At 43.4% G+C, this 21,098-nt stretch overlaps 2 protein-coding genes across 10 annotated transcripts in view; one reads left to right on the top strand and one right to left on the bottom strand.

The window, feature by feature from the left end:
• Positions 1-306: 306 nt before the first annotated feature.
• skp2 (S-phase kinase-associated protein 2, E3 ubiquitin protein ligase) lies at positions 307-8,141 on the bottom strand. 7 transcript variants are annotated; one of them, XM_014129735.3, is made up of 10 exons: positions 7,362-8,141; positions 3,947-4,191; positions 3,690-3,801; positions 3,379-3,522; positions 3,147-3,281; positions 2,940-3,038; positions 2,633-2,760; positions 2,467-2,518; positions 2,209-2,310; positions 307-2,093 (listed from the first exon to the last, which is right to left on the bottom strand). In XM_014129735.3, exons 1-10 carry the CDS (start codon positions 7,367-7,369, stop codon positions 1,892-1,894), a joined length of 1,227 nt encoding a protein of 408 aa, XP_013985210.1. In that variant the 5' UTR covers positions 7,370-8,141; the 3' UTR covers positions 307-1,891. The 7 variants fall into 7 exon arrangements, with proteins under 7 accessions (XP_013985210.1, XP_013985246.1, XP_013985203.1 ...); XM_014129771.3 differs by having other exon boundaries at positions 2,209-2,316; positions 4,488-8,140; XM_014129728.3 differs by having other exon boundaries at positions 2,209-2,316; positions 7,362-8,140.
• A 3,195-nt stretch (positions 8,142-11,336) lies between these two features.
• LOC106563815 (rapamycin-insensitive companion of mTOR) overlaps positions 11,337-21,098 on the top strand; it is a 26,795-nt gene continuing 17,033 nt past the window's right edge. Inside the window, exons 1-19 of one of the 3 annotated variants that reach the window (XM_014129707.3) lie at positions 11,337-11,810; positions 11,947-11,994; positions 13,117-13,214; positions 13,316-13,380; positions 14,133-14,264; positions 14,442-14,505; positions 16,270-16,396; positions 16,480-16,649; positions 16,749-16,816; positions 18,003-18,070; positions 18,215-18,297; positions 18,571-18,658; positions 18,761-18,851; positions 18,943-19,009; positions 19,149-19,229; positions 19,401-19,501; positions 19,740-19,905; positions 19,997-20,098; positions 20,204-20,250. In XM_014129707.3, the coding sequence (XP_013985182.2) occupies positions 11,762-11,810; positions 11,947-11,994; positions 13,117-13,214; positions 13,316-13,380; positions 14,133-14,264; positions 14,442-14,505; positions 16,270-16,396; positions 16,480-16,649; positions 16,749-16,816; positions 18,003-18,070; positions 18,215-18,297; positions 18,571-18,658; positions 18,761-18,851; positions 18,943-19,009; positions 19,149-19,229; positions 19,401-19,501; positions 19,740-19,905; positions 19,997-20,098; positions 20,204-20,250 (1,715 nt within the window). In that variant the 5' untranslated portion in view covers positions 11,337-11,761. Of the gene's footprint in view, positions 11,811-11,946; positions 12,101-13,116; positions 13,215-13,315; positions 13,425-14,132; positions 14,265-14,441; positions 14,506-16,269; positions 16,397-16,479; positions 16,650-16,748; positions 16,817-18,002; positions 18,071-18,214; positions 18,298-18,570; positions 18,659-18,760; positions 18,852-18,942; positions 19,010-19,148; positions 19,230-19,400; positions 19,502-19,739; positions 19,906-19,996; positions 20,099-20,203; positions 20,251-21,098 lie in introns of those variants that run through there. The other 2 variants (XM_014129720.3, XM_014129714.3) reach the window with 2 other exon arrangements.

Raw genomic sequence — 21,098 nt, 5'->3', positions numbered from 1 at the left:
TTCACCTGCGGGATTGTCAGAGGGTGGGCAGGGATGCTGAAGAGTATTTCTGTCAGTTATAAAACTTGTTTGTAGGGAAAACTTATTCTGATTGGTTGGGCCTGGCTCCCAAGTGTGTGGGCCCAGGCCCACCCATAGCTGCGCCCCTGCCCAGGTATGCAATATCCATAGATTAGGGCCTAATGAATTTATTTCAATTTACTGATTTCCTTACATGATCTGTAACTCAGTAAAATCTTTGAAAATGTTGCATTTATATTTTTGTTCAGTATACAACGATATGAAATCAAAACATGATCACAGAACTCTTTAAATAAAACATTTATTTAGACATTGACAGTGCATCCTATTTGTCAATGCATGAATTAAAAAGATCTACATTTTCTTAAACATCTCAACCAAATGTGAGCAGAAACAGGAACCAGACCAAACATGGCTCAGATCCATACATTTACGTCATTTAGCAGACTCTCTTATCCAGAGCGACTTACATAGCTAGTGCCCCCCCGTGGCAGAGGCTACCATTTTCTTGTACATTATATGCGTGTAGTGTAGTGCACATTCTCATATTCCGTACCTAATTTAGGGACAAGATTACATTTGTATTTCCACAAAAATGCCAACAGATCTAGACTTTTGTATACATTATAACCACCTCAGCTTTTATTCTGTCAAACAGGTTAAATGTTTACATACTGCTTTACTCATATGTATATACTGTGTTCTATTCTACTGTATTTTAGTCAATGCCACTCCGACATTGAGCAATCTAATATACATTTAATTCCATTATTTTACTTTTATATTTGTATGTATTGTTAGATACTACTGCACTGTTGGTGCTAGGAACATAAGCATTTTCACTACACCTGCCATAACAGCAGCTAAATATGTGACCAATAAAATTTGATTTGGAAGTAGAGGTTGATGTAAACTGTAACGTCATAGATTTTTCCCTTTAAAATAAAACTGATCAAGTAAATGGCATCATTATTTAAAATGGGGCCTTCAAATGCAGATTTGTATTTTATGAACACTTTAAAAAGAGAATTCCAACCATTGCATCATGAGGTAGAGATTTTGACGGCTACAATGGTGGTGCACCTATGCAATAATCCAACTCGGACCAAAATCTTCCTCGTCTTTCTGGCAAACACTGTTTACAGTTGATAGACAGTAACTGGAACTGATGTGCCATTATCCAGTTGGTAAAACATTACAGAATGAACAAACATTATCAATCTATAACGTTTAAGTTTTGCACAGTTTACTGTCTTTGGAATGTTCGGAAGTCAATAAATTGGCCAGATTATAGATACATTATCAGCAGCCTATAAATCAGAATTTATGATTCTCAAGTAAAAAATAAAAAGTTATTTCCCTGAAAGCGACAAGCTGTCTTCAACACAGCACAGAAAAAAAAATGTATGAAATGAAATGTATGCATTCACTACTGTAAGTCGCTCTGGATAAGAGCGTCTGCTAAATGACTAAAATGTAAATGTAAACATTATCAGGGTTCAAATATTTCTAAAACAGGAACACAAATCTTATGAATTCAGTTGCATGGTATTCAAGTCGCGTTACTGTGGAGAAATGCAATTTACCAGCATTTAAAATGTTCACTACTGTGCATCCGAAGGACATGGCCTATTACAATAATAACTTAGAACCAATGCCCACCATTATAAAACTAAAATACGTGCTGACAAAAGCACAACAAAACAGGCATCTTCATCAGAACAACTGGTGTCAGTGTACAACAAATTGCAGAAGGCTCTATGGAATATTCATACACACTAAAAATAGCTAATATTCCTCCTATATCGTGACCACATCAGACAGAAATGAGTTATGACGTGTTAGTGACAGCGTTAGGAAGGCGTTATGGCTAGGGCCTGAACACCAACCGACAGGTCATGCCCCACATGGAGCGGTCCCTCCGGGTGGCCCCGGTGGGACGGGCCACGCCTGAGAAGGGCCGACTGTTGATTTGGAGACGGGGCAAACCTTTACTCAGGATTGGCAGGTAGGTGTCCTGGACCAGCCCGTATACCTCCAACGTCTGCAGCTCTGGGAACTTCTCAAAATCACTGAAATAAAACAGGCTTAGTTAGTGCAACAAAAAAAAAAGGAGAGAAATTGGCAGCTAAGGAAAGCAACACTACTAAAGCATTCATATCACTTGAGAGCTTGTCTGTGACTTACGCCAAGGCAGCAGGGTGAATCTGGTAGCAGCGGCTCAAAGCTAAGTGTCTAAGAGACCGCAGCTGCTGGAGGATGGGGAAACTGGAGCTCTTCATCAGAACACTGTCACTAACACAAATACACAGACAAGATATCAGAATGAGATTATGGTATGAAGAAACAGTAGCTGTACAGTATCCACGTCAAATAATGTCATGGCCAAAGCAATCATGTGGATCCACATTTCAGCCCAGCTCAGGACATGCAGTACGAACGCACCTTAAATCCAGATGTACGAGGTTAGGACATCTCTCCACCAAGTCTTTCACATCTGAAAAGAGGCCATTGGTCAATTTAACTCATCATTATCAGTATAAAGATATTCAAACAGTCAATACAAATATGGGCAGAGGGAAAATGGTCAATGCCACAGGGTTTTCCCCACCTTCCATAGTCAGGTTCTGTCTGTAGCCACTGAGGTTGAGCTGGGTGATATTGGAGGGAAGGTTACTGACAACAGCCTTCACATGATCAGTGCTGAAGTCACACCACGACAAGTTCAGCTCTTCAAGCCTTGGTATAGGAACGGAAAAAGGGAAAGCAACAAAGTTCTGTATTAGTTTACCATTGTACAGATCATGGTTTAAACAGCGAGTTAAATAGATTACGCTATCATTCAGAAATACTTAAGACATTTTAACACATTCAAAATAATCAAATAAAACAATTACAAATTGAAAGACTAAGCGTACCGTAAGCAGGATTTGAGAATCTGACTAAGCGAGTCGGGGGAGAATCCAGAGCAGCCACACAGATTGAGCCGTACCAGCTCAGTATTCTGAGATAGGGACCTGATGGGTAGAGGAAGACGGTTTAGAGTCATTCTGAATGCTGTCTAAACATTACATCATTATAAACAGATCATCATTGTAAACAGAGCATTTGTCTTCTTTACTCACTGAACGATGTTGTCAGAGAGCTCCAGTCCCTCCAAGCTTAGATTCTCTAGCAGCCTGCAACGGGAGATGATGTCACCTAGAACCAGGGTTGTGACAGTGCAGCTGGAGAGATCCATGTGATGGACATGCAGGTGTCTGAAATAACAGACAAAATGACATAAGACAAATAGGATTGTCTGTGTTCACCTACAACAGAAACCTCTGTATCCCCATTATATGTATGAGGACTTACTGTGTGTGGGTGAAACATGGTTCTCCAATGCAGGTATGGGGGCAGCGCAGTCCCAGTACTCCAACCGTAAGCATCTGCCCAAGAGCTTGATCTAGTTGAGCTTTCCCTACCAGATCCACACTATGCCACAGAGACTCATCAAACCTGCCAGGCAAAAAACATGCAGAGACTTAATGACAGACTCCGATACATTTTGCTGATCTATTTGCCTGTGTTAGAAAAACAGTGTGATATCTAAGATGTTCAAGCAGAAATACCGCAATGTACTATGTAAGTAGTTTAAAAAGACAGTTGAATGGTCCAAGACTTACACCAAGCGATGCCAGCGCTTGCAGACCCGGGACATCCTGAGGAGGTCCTGCAGAGGGAGGCAGGACAGGATTTCCAACAGCAACTCATCTGGGAGACTGTCCCAGGACAAGCCTGCCATAAAAACAACATCAAACAATCAATAACTTGCTCAAATAGTGACTTCCCTTAAACAGAATAATTCTTAAAGAATTCCAGATAATTAGCTAGGTTTTTCTAAGCTTGTTGTATTCCTCCCAACACATGGCTATAAACACACCTGAAAACTCCCTCCTTGTCCTTGGTCGCCTGGCAACCACAAACAGGTTATCCTCGTTCTCTTTGCCCTTGCAGACCACACGCTGCTTGTGAGGTGGTGACCACTGCTGAATGAGCTCGTCAGGGGTGTTCTCCGTGTCCAGACATTCGCCAAAGTACTGTCTCTTTTTCCATTTGTTCTTCTGTGAGAGGGACAGCATGGATCCCTCCAAATTCTCATTCAGGCAGGGAAACTCCTGCAAAGACCTGATACAAAAATAATGGGACAATGATAAAAACAGAAATATTTGTGGGATGAGTATAATTTGTGGAACGTTCCAACAGGAATCTGTCCAAACACTTTGTAAAGTACAAGGTTGCCAACAAACAATGCATACAAAGTAGAATGATCAATTCACCTAGCTAACTAGCTGCCGAATAGGCATCACCTCACCACGTAGCTTATTCTTAAATGTTTGTCAACAGGCTACCAGAGTGAGGACAGACATTTTTCGGAATAAATGTGGTGAGTGAAAAACTTAATGAAATAGCCCACTCCCTACCCAGTATCTTTGACGACAGCTCAGAATTTAACACCATAGTACCCTCCAAGCTCATCATTAAGCTGGAGGCCCTGGGTCTCAACGCCGCCCTGTGCAATTGGGTGCTGGACTTTGACGGGCCGCCCACAGGTGGTGAATGGGGCCTCACAAAGGTGCGTGCTCAGCCCCCTCCTGTACTCCCTGTTCCCCCATGACCGCGTGGCCATGCACGCCTCCAACTCAATCATCAAGTTTGCAGACGACACAACAGTAGTGGGCTTGATTACCAACAACGATGAGACAGCCTACAGGGAGGTGAGGGCACTCGGAGTGTGGTGTCAGGAAAACAAACTCTCACTCAACATCAACAAAACGAGATGATCGTGGACTTCAGGAAACAGCAGAGAGAGCACCCACCTATCCACATCGAAGGGACAGTACTGGAGGAGGAAAGTTTTAAGTTTCTCTGCGTACACACCACAGACAAACTGAAATGGTCCACCCACACACAGAGTGTGGTGAAGGCGGCACAACAGTGGCTTGTCACCTAAAACACTGACAAACTTTAACAGATGCACAATCAGGGGCACCCTGTCGAGCTGTATCACCACCTGGTAAGGCAACTGCACCACCCTCAACAGCAAGGCTCTCCAAAGGGTGGTGTGGTCTGCACAACGCATCACCGTGGGGCAAACTACCTGCCCTCCAAGACACCTACAGCACCCGATGTCACAGGAAGGCCAAAAAGATCATCAAGGACAACAACCACCCGAGCCACTGCCTGTTCACCCAGCTATCATCCACAAGAGGATAGAATGCTGTTTTTCAATCTCAAGGCCATCAGACTGCTAAACAGTAATCACTAACTCAGAGGGCTGCTGCCTACAAAGAGACTCATATCACTGGCCACTTTAATAAATGGATCACTAGTCACTTTAAACAATGCCACTTTAATAATGTTAACATATCTTACATTACTCAACTCATATGTATATACTGTACCTTATACCATCTGACATTTCACATTCTTAAAATAAAGTTGTGATCCTAACTGACCTAAAACAGGGCATTTTTACTGGGATTAAATGTCAGGAATTGTGAAAAACTGAGTTTAAATGTATTTAGCTAAGGTGTATGTAAACTTCCGACTTCAACTGTAGGTCTATAACAGTTTTGGTCAAGAGTGTCTCCCCCTTTGAAGAGGGGGATGACCACAGCAGCTTTCCAATCTTTGGGGATATCAGACGATACGAAAGAGGTTGAACAGGCTAGTAAATTGGGGTTCAAACAATTTCAGCTGATAATTTTAGAAAGAGAGGGTCCAGATTGTCTAGCCCAGCTGATTTGTAAGGATCCAGATTTTGCAGCTCTTTCATAACATCAGCTGTCTGGATTTGGTTGAAGGAGAAGTGGGTGGGGCTTGGGCAAGTTGCTGCAGGGGGTGCAGAGCTGTTGGCCGGGGTAGGGGTGGCCAGGTGGAAAGCATGGCCAGCCATAGAAAAATGCTTATTAAAATGATTGATTATCGGAGATTTATCGGTGGTGACAGTGTTTCCTAGCCTCAGTGCAGTGGGCAGCTTGGAGGAGGTGCTCTTATTCTCCATGGACTTTACAGAGTCCCAAAACTTTTTGTAATTAGTGCTACAGGATGAAAATTTCTGTTAGAAAAAGCTAGCCTTAGCTTTCCTAACTGGGTGTGTATATTGGTTCCTGACTTCCCTGAAAAGTTGCATATCGCAGGGACTATTCGATGCTAACGCAGAACGCCACAGGATGTTTTTGTGCTGGTCAAGGGCAGTCTAGTCTGGGGTGAACCAAGGCTATATCTGTTCTTAGTTCTAGATTTTTTGAATAGGGCATGCTTATTTAAGATGGTGAGAAAAGCACTTTTAAAGCGCAACCAGGCATCCTCTACTGACGGAATGAGGTCATTATCCTTCCAGGATACCCGGGCCAGGTCGATTAGAAAGGCCTGCTCGCTGAAGTTTTAGGGTGCGTTTGACAGTGATGAGGGGTGGTTGTTTGACCGCGGACCCATTACGGACGCAGGCAATGAGGCAGTGATCGCTGAGATCCTGGTTGAAGACAGCAGAGGTGTATTTAGAGGGCAAGTTGGTCAGGATGATATCTAGAGGATGCCCCTGGTTACAGATTTAGGGTTGTACCTGGTAAATTCCTTGATAATTTGTGAGATTGAGGGCATCTAGCATAGATTGTAGGACGGACAGGGTGCTAAGCATATCCCGGTTTAGGTCACCTAACAGTATGAACTATTTAGATAGATGGGGGACAATCAATTCACATATAGTGTCCAGGGTACACCTGGGGGCTGAGGGGGGTCTATAACAAGTGGCAATGGTGAGAGACTTGTTTCTGGAAAGTAGAAGCTTGAATTGTTTGGGCATAGACCTGGATAGTATGACAGAACCCTGCAGGCTATATCTGCAGTAGATTGCAACTCCGCCCCCTTTGGCAGTTCTATCTTGTCAGAAAATGTTGTAGGGGATAGACATTTCTGGTGGCCTTCCTAAGCCAGGATTCAGACATGGCTAGGACATCAGGGTTGGCGGAGTGTGCTAAAGCAGTGAATAAAACAAACTTAGGGAGGAGGCTTCTGATGTTAACATGCATGAAACCAAGGCTTTTACAGTTACAGAAGTCAACAAATGAGAGCTCCTGGGGAATAGAAGTGGTGCTGGGGGCTGCAGGGCCTGGGTTCACCTCTACATCACCAAAGGAGGCGTAGGATAAGGGTACGGCTGAAGGCTATAAGAACTGATCGTCTAGTGCGTTCGGAACAGAGAGTAAAAGAAGATTTCTGGGTGTGGAAGAATAGATTCAAGACATAATGTACAGACAAGGGTATGGTAGGATGTGAGTACAGTGGAGATAAACCTAGTCATTGAGTGACGATGAGAGAGGTTTTGTTTTGAGAGTGAGAGACACGGCGATTCAGACAGATAGCAGGCCGGGGCTAGCAGATGGACCTTCGGCGACGTCGCAACGAAAAAGCCTGTTGAAACCACCTCAGACGATTACGTTGGCAGACCAGTCGTGATGGATCGGCGGGGCTCCCTGTCGGCAATAAAGGGTCCAGGCCAATTGGCAAAAGAGGTATTATAGCGCAAGAATTAGCTGGTAGACCTCTTCGGCTAGCCAGGAGATGGGCCTAACTCGAGGCTAGCTCAAGGCTAACTGGTGCTTACTTCAGGACAGAGGCGTTAGCCAGCAGTTGCCACTCGAATGCAGCTAGCTAGCTGCGGTGATCCGGTATAATGGACCAGGACTTGCGGCAGGAATCCGGTGATGAGGTAGAGAAAAAGCAGTCCGATATGCTCTGGGTTGATATCGCGCTGTGCAGAATGGCAGGTATTGACCGAGCCGAAGCTGGCTGGTGTCCAAGTTAACGGTGAAGACCGCTAGCAGTGGCTAACTGACTGACTAGTAGCTAGTTAGCTGGCTAGCTACTGATGGGGGTTCCGATTCTAAAGTATAAAAATAGGAGATCTGTACCACAATGGGTGAGGCGGGTTGCAGGAAAGTATATTCAGTTCGTAGCTGGAAAGTGAGATTAAAATACATACAAAAAAAATGAGGAAAATTACTATTTACACGGGACAAGACAAACACACATCCAACTGCTACGCCATCTTGGAATAAACTGCTAAATTACTAAACTGACCTTTAACCTGTCTGTCAATCTGCAAATACGTGGCTCAAAAACACCAGATATATACAATAAAAGTCAACATTATTAATAAACAAAAATGCTTTTTGGTCTTAATTTAAGTGTTAGGTTTACAATCACATTTGAATTAAGAAGATAATTGTAGAAATAGGCGGGGTTTATGACTTTGTGGCTGTAGTAACTAGGGACGACCAGCGCACCATCGCCTTACACTGGTCACGGGATTCGGGTTCTATCAAAGTGACGTCACAGTCTCGCGCTAGTTGTCTCGCCAGCTAGCTAGTTATTGTATTCCAGCTGGCTCAAACGGTGTTCCGTATCCCACACATGTCCGTCCACTCCAAAATAATTCCAGCATCCAGTGGACTGTGGACTCGAGTCATTTGATGAATGGAAAGAGATATCCGTTACAAAACACCAAAAGGTGTTGGGTCTACACTCTTGTAGCCTGAATTAATTGATTGCGCCTTGCTTGACAAAATGACATTTTTTGTAGAAAGAAAAGTTGGGACAACTGAAAAGAGGCTGAGATACAGGACTGTCCCGGAATGACAAGTGTAGCCACATTTATAAAAAAAAAAAGCAAGGCACAGAGGTGGGGCGTTCGTTAAATTTGGAATAAGCTTAATTAACGTCAACATTTTTGTGAGAAAAAAATGAACAATTACTTCGATCAAAAGAAAACTGAATGATTTTGAACACTCCCGAGTAGGGTTGCCAAGTCAAGCTGAAATGTCTAGCCCAATGACTACACGAAACCAGCCCAAAAGGCCTGAAAACTAGCCCACATTCTTTTTTCACAGCATGAGAGGAGTTGCCATATTTATACAATAAACCCTTTTTCCATAATGCTATCGAGCCAACTAAGAATAAATAACATAGTAACTAGTAACGACGTTAGAAGCTAAATTAGTGTTTCCTCAAAATAATAATTATTGCAAGCTATGACATGACATAATAAAGGAATTGGAATATGTGACATGAGAAAATATAATTTGCCCTTATTAAGGGTGCCTTATTGCTATTATAAACTGGTTACCAACATAATTAGAATATATGGTCTGATTGACTGAATTCAGGGCTAGAACCAGGTTTATAATTGTAAATAAATAAATAAATCCCCTAAACTAGGTGGTTCGAGCCCTGAATGCTGATTGGCTGACAGCCGTGGTACATCAGACCGTATAACACCGGTATGACAAAATATGTATTTTTACTGCTCTAATTACTTTGGTAACCAGTTTATAATAGCAATAAGGCACTTCAGGGGTTTGTGGTATATGGCCAATATACCACGGCTTAGGGCTGTATCCATTGCGTCTTGCAAAGAACAGTGATTACCCGTGGTATATTGGCCATATACCAGACCCCTCTGGCCTTATTGCTTAAATAAATCAGACAGAAGAGTTTGAGTGATGAAAGTTGGACAGAGGATCTCGAAATCTATTTTCTGGCAATTGTGTTGTTATTATGTGCCAAATGTTAAGTCTAATGTCCTGGGTTTATGATTGTAATTCAATTTTGCTATGGTTTAGTTGGATAAAGGCAGGTAGCCGATAGCCCCTGATATGCCTACATCTCATTTCAGATAGTCTACAGTAGCCTAGACAAGATTTAGGCAAGATGTAAACTGAACGATTTAGCAGCCTGCTTAGTTCAAATTAACAGACTCATTTATTCAACATGAATAGTGAAGCGATTAAGAGGTAAGAAGCGCTTGTGTTTTCCAATAGCCTGCTGCAATATGCTACTGCGGATGGGTTCATAATATCGTCACTGAATTAAATATTAATCATATGTATATGACCTGAATATGCTTGTCAGCAACAGCCAGTGTTTATTTTTTTGAATTTGTTTTATCTGTAGCCTAATCTTACTGTTACAGTCAATCTAACGCGTTCTAACAACTGATCGATCGGCAACTGCGATAGAGCTTTGGTAATTTCCAATTTAATTAACTTATCATGTCCATTAACGCATAATAACACAGTGCTACAACGATAATAAACGGAATTATAGGAATAGGCTATTTATTAAATTGGTTTGCCAGCTCCAGGTAGGCTACACAAGTGGCACACATTTAGTTGTAATGACTCCAGTGATATCGTCATTTCAACATATTTATTGTATCAAATTGTAGCCTACAATGGCATATACGTTAATAGGCTCCATGATGGCCAACACAGGCAAATGTATTGTAGCGACCCGCACAGACAGTTGTGGGTTATGTGTTAGGCTATTAGTGGGTTGTGTCGTACTTACCAGTGTTCGCGGGGTCATGCCAATCAACCTGCTATCTGCCAATCACGGGAATGCCTGGAATGTTCTGATACCGGGCAGCCTGGTGGTTGGTGGAGTGGCGTGAAGGGGGGGTTGGGCAGGGGGATGGAGCATTGGAAGTTAAGACCGGGTTTAGCCATTGTTCTCTCTCTTACGTCTGGCCTTCACAAGGGAAGGTCACGGTTCGTTTGTAGTGTACCTTTCATTTATTTGGCGTGGGCTACGGCCAAACAGTAGCCTGTGTTAAGTTGTGTTAATAAACCGTCCATTCGTTAACTCCATCTGGACAATTGTTCCTTCATGATCTAGTCAGGTCATTACAGTATCATTCTTCACATTTAGCCTAATGTCAGTTTCGTTGAGGACTTTTCCCCATAAAAAGACCACGTGAGGTAGTTCCATAACTTCAATTTCAAATTTCCACTCGGGCATCCCCCGAGACCCAAGAACGCCCAAAGTCGTTTTCCTGTGCTTTGCCTCCATCATTTATTTATGTGCATCAGTTATAGCGTATTAATTTGTTTTATGCAAAAAGTGTGTCTTCATAATGACAATCTAAATAGCCTATATACAACTGGTAAAAAGTTGTGACAACGTGCTACTCGCTCCCGTGACTCAGCCGATAGCTGTTGTGCTCTCAACACACACACACACTCACTTAACAACAGCCTGCGTCACTGCCTGACAGTCAGCAGGAGGTCACAGTGAAATATATATATTTTTAAGAGAAATGCCATGGCGGCCGCGGTGCAATTTAGCCATAGCCCAAAAACTCGCAATCCACGACATATACATTTTCATCCGCGACATCGTTTTCAAAGTAGCCCAATTGTGTGAAAACCGCGAACATAGCAACACTGCTCCCAAGTCCCAACTTTGGCAGACAAGTTTCATACTCTCGCGGAAGCTTGACATCACTGACATTAAACTGGATCCCTTCTAGTGGTGACCCCTCACACTGTGAAAGCAGGGACGTACTCGTGAAATTCTCCAAATGTATACTTGGTTCTTAAGCTTTAGGTAGGAGACACATTTCCAGCTACCAAGAGATCTGAGCGAATTATGGGCCTGACAGAAACTAAAGCAAATATTGCCGAATGTCGGTTGTCATAATTGGCACTGTCCTCAAATCATGAAAATGTTGAATTTACAATGATTTGCAAGGGGCAGCACATAGATGGTACAGAAATAGCTTTTATTTCAGTATGCATTAAATACTGCAGCCCCATATACTGTGGTTGGGCTAGATAAGAGGCAATGAGTGTGGAATTTCTCGCGATAATCCTTGTTAATTCCGGTCCGGTCGGTGTTGAATGATTCTGTAAAGATGGCGGTCAGCATCCGAGGCCGTCCGAGTCGAAGCATTCGGATGCGAGGTGAGACAATATATATTTCAGTCTGGACCAGAGATTAGCAACCCTCCAAAACACAAAGCGGAACTTTCATTGTACCTGTTAGTTGCTGGCTCCTTGCTAACCGTTAATGCTTGGTGTGTATGGTTTGCTTTGACAGGTCGGAATGACAGTGGGGAGGAAAATGTTCCACTCGATCTCTCCAGAGGTGGGTGAATCAGATTGGAGCTTGGAGTCACCATCCCAGCATTGAATCGAAGCTAGCTAATTTATTAGTAGGATGCTGCTAGCTTGCTACTAAATGGCCGAACATGGTAACTCCCTTTATTTACATATAATTAGTTAGCTACAATGCTAACTGTGTTGACAACCTGGCTAAGTAGCATAGCTAGCAGCAATTCAAAACATGATCATCACGACATTGTTGTTTTGATGCATGTTATTGTTTGGATGTTAGCTAGTGTCATCCAATGTTTCTAGCTCACTGCATATGGCTTGTATGCAATTCAATGCCATTGATTTTCTACTAGAGAAATGTTTCCCAGTCCCTTCCTTGATTTATTTGCAGAATAGGCCTATGCCATATTGAAGCTAAACGCCAACACACTCCTACTTTATCATCATCATCCAAATGTTAAGGGCCTGTATTGCATTGTTTATGTTTTTTCATCATGGGAGAGTTTGTAAACAAATGATGTAGTTATTGTTTGAAGTTATGTAGCTACTGCATAAAAAGTGAAGTAGGCAGACTTACCTCAAGTTTAGGATAGTAGCTCCCCTGTTAAACTGACGGATGTAACAGTAAGCCCCTAGAGGCATTTTCAAAAGTTAGTTGAATCTTATTTCACCTTCAAAATGCCACAACCCTGATCAACAGTATGATGTTATGGTAATACTGAGTGCTTTTTTTGGTCACTGAAGTGCAATGAGTTTTCACAGCAAAGCAGTACCACCACACTTCAGCTAAATATGCATGTTGGCATCTTAACTGTCCTCATTACAGGAACACTCTGTCCAAGTGATATCCCCAGATTTCCTCATGGACACTGCGAAGCCGAAGTCACTTGACTGAAGCATAGAATAGCACATTCGGACCATTGCCGAATAGTAATGTTTTACTGATTTATCGCTTAAGATTTTATATTGCTCACTTGGGTGAAGAAATCCCAAATGCCCTGATCCCAAATGTGTTTCTATTTCCAGTTTAGTGTTCCGGTCCCACTCATTAATGAGGCTTAGTCATGCTGGTCTCTCCTGAACACAGTGTGTTTTGTTACTGTAATGTATTGGAACCTTTCAGTTCATTGTACCTATTGATGTTTCCTTTCAGATCCTTCAGACAACCTTCGGGAAATCCTTCAGAATGTTGCCAAGCAACAAGGAGTCTCCAACATGCGCAAACTCGGTCACCTGAACAACTTTATAAAGGTTTGTGGGGCAACATCTCAGCAGACATTAAGTGTATGTAACGTTTGATTCTTTATGTTTGAATGTGTTCTTACGAGTATGTTTGTCTCCATCTGTCACAGCTTCTCTGCAATGCAGGCCACTCAGAGGAGAAGCTTGGGTTCACACATGAAGAGATCGTCATTTGGTGATTCTTTCGAGAAATGAATCTTCAGTAGTGCTACATATACAGTACCAGCTGTTTTTTCTTTCTTTTTTAGTTTTGTTACTTTTACCCCTTTTTCTCCCCAATTTCGTGGTATCCAATTGGTCGTTACTGTCTTGTCCCATCGCTGCAACTCCCGTACGGACTCGGGAGCGGCGACGGTCGAGAGCCATGCGTCCTCCGAAACACAACCCAATCAAGCCGCACTGCTTCTTGACACAATGCCAACTTAACCCGGAAGCCAGCCGCACCAATGTGTCGGAGGAAACACTGTGCACCTGGCGACTGTGTCAGCGTGCACTTCGCCCAGCCCACCACTGGAGTTGCTAGTGCGCGATGGGACAAGGACGACCATGCCGGCCCAACCCTCCCCTATCCCGGATGACGCTGGGCCAATTGTGCGCCGCCCGATGGGTCTCCTGGTCGCGGCCTGGCTGCAACAGCCTGGACTCGAACCCAGAATCTCTAGTGGCCCAGCTAGCACTGTGATGCAGAGCCTTAGACCACCGCGCCACTCAGGAGGCCCCCTACCAGCTGATTTATTTTATTTATTTATTTTACCTTTATTTAACTAGGCAAGTCAGTTAAGACAAATTCTTATTTTCAATGACGGCCTAGGTTGTTTCCAGTTCCACTATACAATGATTTTGCCATTATAATGAAGTCAAGTGCAGATTTGTTTGTTATTCCTTATTCTTCTCCTCTGCACACTTCCCATCCTGCCCCTTTTCTAGTCTCCGGTTAGCACTGTTAAATGAGGCTAAGGAGGTGCGAGCTGCAGGGCTGAGGGCTCTACGCTACCTGATCAGAGACAGCGCTATTCTCCAGAAGGTCCTCCGTCTTCAGGTGGACTACCTGATCGCCAGGTGAGTGCTACATCTGAACAGTGTGTGTGTGTGTGTGTGTGTGTGTGTGTGTGTGTGTGTGTGTGTGTGTGTGTGTGTGTGTGTGTGTGTGTGTGTGTGTGTGTGTGTGTGACTTATCCCAATGTTGAGCCCACTTAACCTCTCAACCACTGAGTGACTGAGTATGTCCTTCTCCAGGTGCATAGACATCCAGCAAAGCAATGAGGTGGAAAGGACACAGGCTCTCAGGCTGGTGCGAAAGGTGAGACACCCCAACCTCTCCCTAACTAAATGAATTTCATGCATAGTGTACCATTCAGTAAGATGTCGAAGTATGACCAGTTATTGGAGTGGTAATGCCAGAGAAGCTGGTGTTTGGAGGATATATTGGCACGGGTGTTATGCTCGAGATGAAATCAAGGGCCGGCACACCATGCCAATATGTTCTCCAAACACCAGCTTCAAGAGCATTATCACTTATACAATGGGTTACCAACATATTCAAAAAACGATTTGCATATTTTCATTATAAAGTCATTTTGCAGAATTTATTTATACTATTTCATCCTTCCACAAGATATAGTCTCAACGCAAATCTAGGATTTCTACCCGAGCCAGCAGGTCGTTCGTTCTATTGGTTCTGTTGCCAGAGACGCAACCGTTAAGTCTTTTTGTTCTGTATCTATGGATGTTCTAAATGTTCTATTGACATACTGGCTGGCAACGTTCTTATCCCTTGCTTGCTAGCTAGCAAACTACAGCTATCTTAGTCACATCTAAACAGTGCAGCCAGAATAACATCAAAGTATTTGCATTTGTTTAAGCTGTTTTCTAGTGACATTTATTTAGATGCATCCATAACAATGAACTAATGAGGCGTGATTCTACCTGGCATAGTAAATGTGCACACTCGTCAGGACATTGTTCAGAGGAGCTAGCCAACAACACAGCTAACACAATCACTTCAAACTGAAGCTGGAAAAACTGCAAACTAGCCGCACTTCATTTTGTTTGACCTGTTTTCTATTGACATTTCTTTGTATATATACATAAATATGATGCTGATTCATGATTTCGACTGGCTGAGAGAGCTGCCTGCCTGTCTCATCCTGACTCCCGACATGTTCATTACTATAGGACAACTGGAGATCAAATTTCAATACTGAAACAATGTTGTAAATGTCAGAGACAGCATGGTTTATACAAGTCTCCGCTGTTGAAAACTAAATGTTAGTCTAAAAGAAATGTGAGATAATGTCTAGATGCTTTTTACAGTGCAGATCAAGTTTATAAATTGTCTGGCTGGGCTGATGAGACAGTGGATTGCGCAGTCAGATGGAACAGAGTAAATGGGCATTTCAACGTCATAGCTTTAGCCAGTGGTAACTTGTGGAATAGACACTGGCTGGAATGCAGTTTTAACCAATCAGCGTCCAGGATTAGAGCCACCATCTTTATACCATAGCATTGTTGAACTTGAATACTCATTTCTGATTAGCTTGAAGGGCATTCCAAAGCATGCATTATTTCCCGATAACACACAGTATATTTGCATGGTACAATTCATTTGTACATGTTTTGTTTGAGCTGCTTTTGAAAGCATAAGTCGAATTGAAAACAGTATTGATATTGTTGAATTCGATTTTCATAATAGCTAGCTAGGACTTAACAAGCAAGTCTGTTTGTTTGGTTACCACGGCAACTACTGTAGCTATCTTGTAAACTTTCTAGCTACTTCAGTGGATGTTGAACACATTTCTAATGGCAAATAAACACATTTATAGTGGCATGTGTGAAATTATAGCCATGGTATGAAAGGGATAATCAACTCGGGGCTCTTCGTTCTCTGGAAAATAATTCCACTCCCCTACCACGTTGTGGAACACACCTCCACGTCGTTCATTATTTTCCATAGAACGCATAGCCCCTCGTTGATTATCCCTTACTTATTTAGTAAACATCTTTCTATCATGTGAGTACTACTATGTGAGACTCTGAACTGTCCCCTCTCTGCTGCCCCCTACAGATGATCACAGTGAATGCACTGCTCTTCCCCTCGTCTGTCACCAACTCCCTTATTGCCGTGGGCAAAGATGGGCTACAGGAGCGAGACCGCATGGTGCGCGTCTGTATCGCCATCATCTGTGAACTTGGTGAGTGAGGCACCACACGCGCGCACACACTTATCTATTCGTGATCTTTTGGTTAAACCCTGTGTGATTCCTTTGTTCTGCAGCTGTGAAGAACCCTGTGGTGGTGGCTCAGAGGAGTGGTCTCAGCACCATTCTGAAGAACGTGATCGACTGTCAGCTGAGCCGCATCAACGAGGCACTCATCACTACCATCCTACACCTCCTCAACCACCCACACACACGCCAGTATGTGCGCTCAGATGTGGAGCTCGAGGTACTGGCAATAAACGCTCGAGCAGCATTCATTAATAGGAATTTGATTATTTTCCTCATTGAATGTGATTTAGTTTTTCTCGTTCTGTTTTTCTTCCAGCAAATCCTGGCCCCGTACACGGACTTTCACTACAGACACAATGCAGACACATCAGAGGGGCAACTCAAGTAAGTGTGGATTATACATACAGTACCAGTCAAAAGTTTGGACACCTACTCATTCAAGGGTTTTTCTTTATTTGATTATTTTCTACATTGTATAATAATAGTGAAGACATCAAAACTATGAAATAACACATATGGAATGTAGTAACCAAAAAAGTGTAACAAATCAAAATATATTTGAGATTTGAGATTCTTCAAAGTAGCCACCCTTTGCCTTGATAACAGCTTTGTACGCTCTTGGCATTCTCTCAACCAGCTTCATGAGGAATGCTTTTCCAACAGTCTTTAAGGAGTTCCCACATATGCTGAGCACTTGTTGGCTGCTTTTCCTTCACTCTGCAGTCCAACTCATCCCAAACCATCTCAATTGGGTTGAGGCCAGGTCATCTGATACAGCACTCTCTTTCTTGGTCAAATAGCCCTCACACAGCTTGGAGGTATGTTGGGTCATTGTCCTGTTGAAAAACAAATGATAGGCCCACTAAGCACAAACCAGATGGGATGGCGTATCGCTGCAGAATGCTGTGGTAACCTTGCTGGTTAAGTGTGCCTTGAATTCTAAATATATCACAGACAGTGTCACCAGCAAAGCACCCCCACACTATCACACCTCCTCCTCCATGCTTCAGGGTGGGAACCACACATGCGGAGATCATCTGTCCACCTACTCTGCGTCTCACAAAGACATGGCGGTTGGAACCAAAAATCTCAAATTTGGACTCGTCAGACCAAAGGACAGATTTCCACCGGTCTAATGTCCATTGCTGCTGTTTCTTGGCCCAAGCAAGTCTCTTCTTATTATTGGTGTCCTTTAGAAGTGGTTTCTTTGCAGCAATTTGACCATGAAGGCCTGATTCACGCAGTCTCCTCTGAACAGTTGATGTTGAGATGGGCTGCGATTTCTGAGGCTGGTAACTAATGAACTTATCCTCTTAATTTTGTATTTATTTTATTTAACCTTTATTTAACTAGACAAGTCAGTTAAGAACAAATTATTATTTACAATGACGGCCTACCAAAATGCAAATCTGCCTACGGAAATGACGGTTTGCTGAAAATGAACTCAGTTGACAGTGAGAGGACGTTTCTTTTTTTGCTGAGTTTATGTGTCCAAACTTTTGACTGGCGTTGCATTTACTGTATCAATTATTTTGTGGATGTTAATCATGCATTTTGATGTCCACCCCAGGGAAGACAGGGAAGCTCGATTCCTGGCCAGTAAGATGTCCATAGTTGCTTCCTTTCGCTCCTGGTCAGGTAAACATTAATCCTTCATATTCAATAGTCTATGAGTTTGAGTGTCTGTATACCCTGATAGCTTTGATATATGTTATTAGTGATGTGGTGTGAATGTGTTCTTACCTGACCCTATGCTGTCTTCCTGTCTCAATCTCACCCCAGGCATCATTAACCTGTGCAAGTCAGGCAACTCTGGAATCCAGTCTCTTATTGGCTTGCTATGTATACCAAATGTGGAAGTAAGGGTAAGCATAGCATCAAATGGACATTATCAGCATGTGACAACTGAGGTCAAAAGGAATGCAGTGTCCAAGCTTACCTCGGGATTGCTCTATGGTGGGCCTCAAAAACACAGATAACAATGTCACTCAGTTTAATGTAGGAATAATGTAGAGCACACCCCTAAAAATATTATTTTCCCACTCCTCATCAAAATGTTATACATTTTTAATTAGGGAATAATGAAGTCACTATTAGACTGTGTGTAAGTAAACATGGTTCCTCTCAATCTCCCACAGAAAGGCTTGTTAGAGGTGATGTATGAAATATTCCGGCTCCCCATGCCTGTCGCGACCGCAGACTTTATTGAAGCACTTGTCAGTGTGGGTGGGTACAATGTCACTGTTCAAGTAAATAACCTCTAACCACCTTATCATGTATCCCATGTACCATATATTATTGAGTCACAAGGTATACTTGTCTCTATAGACCCCAGTAGGTTCCAAGACAGTTGGAGGTTATCAGACGGCTTTGTGGCTTCTGAAGCAAAATGTATCCTTCCACATCGAGCTCGGTCAAGGTAAAAACAATGACTGAATTTCAACTCTCCTTTACTCATGATTATGTGACACTCTCTGCATGAACTCAGTGTTCTCTGTCTGCTCCCTCAGGCCTGACCTAATGGATAACTACCTGGCGTTGGTACTGTCTGCCTTCATCAAGAGTGGACTTCTTGAGGTATGGTCATCAATGTCAGAGGATCAATAAGCTTGTGTATATTCAACCAAATAGTGCTGTTGGATATCTGTTACTACCTAAAGATCCCACACGCAAACCACTGTTGCCTGTCGTGTAAAGCCTGTGTACCTCTCAACAGGGTCTGATTGAGGTTATCACAAGCACCGACGACAACAACTCTGTGCGAGCCACCATTCTACTGGGAGAACTACTTCACATGGTAACTCAAGTCATTGTCCTCTAAGATGTTAACATTATGTGAGGTCAGTGAACTGGACCAGAGGATATGCTCTAGGAGTTTTTGACCCATTAGTTTTTAATGAGGTATTTTGGTGTCAGTTTGTAATTAGTTTTTCATGGTTGTTGTAACTGTTTATTTTTGTTCCCCCAGGCCAACACCATCCTCCCACACTCCCACAGCCACCACCTGCACTGTCTGCCCACACTCATCCACAAGGCTGCCTCTTTCGACATCGCCCAGGAGAAGAGACTGTGAGTGACAACTACTTACCATAGAGCGCAGAGGAAGTTACATGGGTTCACTATAGACAGGGACCATTGTGAGGAATTTACTCTGTAGCAGACAGGAGCAAAGACTGTATGACTATAGTTACATGAAACTCTCTACCCTAATCTTCATTAAACAATGCATATGCTACAGGAGAGTCCCATAAAATACTTTGGATTTCGTGTTATTGACAATGGCACGACATCGATTGTCATTTTTCAGACGGGCGAGTGCAGCAGTCAACTACCTGAAGCGCTTCCACGAGAAGAAGAAGAAAGGACCCAAACCCAACAGCCTGTACCTGGACCACATCATCCGCAAATCAAAGTCTTCACACTACTGTAGAGACCAGCACTTTAGACCACAGAGAGATATCTTTGTCATTAAGGTACAAATCAAACCATGTCCCTGTGTTGCAACAAAAGCATCTGGGATTTGCTGTGGTGGTATTTGAAATGCTGTCCTTGTTTGCATTGCAGGACACTGAGGATGCTCTCATGATGAACCTGAGAGACAGCCACATCCTGAACCACAAAGAGAACCTGGACTGGAACTGGGTTCTCATCGCAACAATACTGAAGGTGAGTGGAGCAGGACTGCAATAAATCCAAACTTATTACAGTCTCTTTTTCAGTACTGTCTCTTTAATATATATATTTTTTAATGTTGCCTTTTCCCATCTGTAGTGGCCCAACGTTAACCTGCGGAGCAATAAAGATGAACAAATACACAAGTAAGTAACATTACAACCACTTCTTTCACCAAACCAAAGGTAACATGAAGGGAATATGCTTGTGGTGTTTGATCCTCTTTTGTTGCCTTTCCTCTCTCTGTCTGTCTGACGCTGGGCTTCTCTCTCTGTCTGTCTGACGCTGGGCTTCTCTCTCTGTCTGTCTGACGCTGGGCTTCTCTCTCTGTCTGTCTGACGCTGGGCTTCTCTCTCTGTCTGTCTGACGCTGGGCTTCTCTCTCTGTCTGTCTGACGCTGGGCTTCTCTCTCTGTCTGTCTGACGCTGGGCTTCTCTCTCTGTCTGTCTGACGCTGGGCTTCTCTCTCTGTCTGTCTGACGCTGGGCTTCTCTCTCTGTCTGTCTGACGCTGGGCTTCTCTCTCTGTCTGTCTGACGCTGGGCTTCTCTCTCTGTCTGTCTGACGCTGGGCTTCTCTCTCTGTCTGTCTGACGCTGGGCTTCTCTCTCTGTCTGTCTGACGCTGGGCTTCTCTCTCTGTCTGTCTGACGCTGGGCTTCTCTCTCTGTCTGTCTGACGCTGGGCTTCTCTCTCTGTCTGTCTGACGCTGGGCTTCTCTCTCTGTCTGTCTGACGCTGGGCTTCTCTCTCTCTCTGTCTGACGCTGGGCTTCTCTCTCTCTCTGTCTGACGCTGGGCTTCTCCCTCTCTCTGTCTGACGCTGGGCTTCTCCCTCTCTCTGTCTGACGCTGGGCTTCTCTCTCTGTCTGTCTGACGCTGGGCTTCTCTCTCTGTCTGTCTGACGCTGGGCTTCTCTCTCTGTCTGTCTGACGCTGGGCTTCTCTCTCTGTCTGTCTGACGCTGGGCTTCTCTCTCTGTCTGTCTGACGCTGGGCTTC

This window comes from Salmo salar, chromosome 01 (assembly GCF_965601325.2).
Source record: "Salmo salar chromosome 01, fSalSal1, whole genome shotgun sequence".
Taxonomy (NCBI): Eukaryota; Metazoa; Chordata; class Actinopteri; order Salmoniformes; family Salmonidae; genus Salmo; species Salmo salar.
This window is presented reverse-complemented; position numbering and strand designations above follow the sequence as displayed.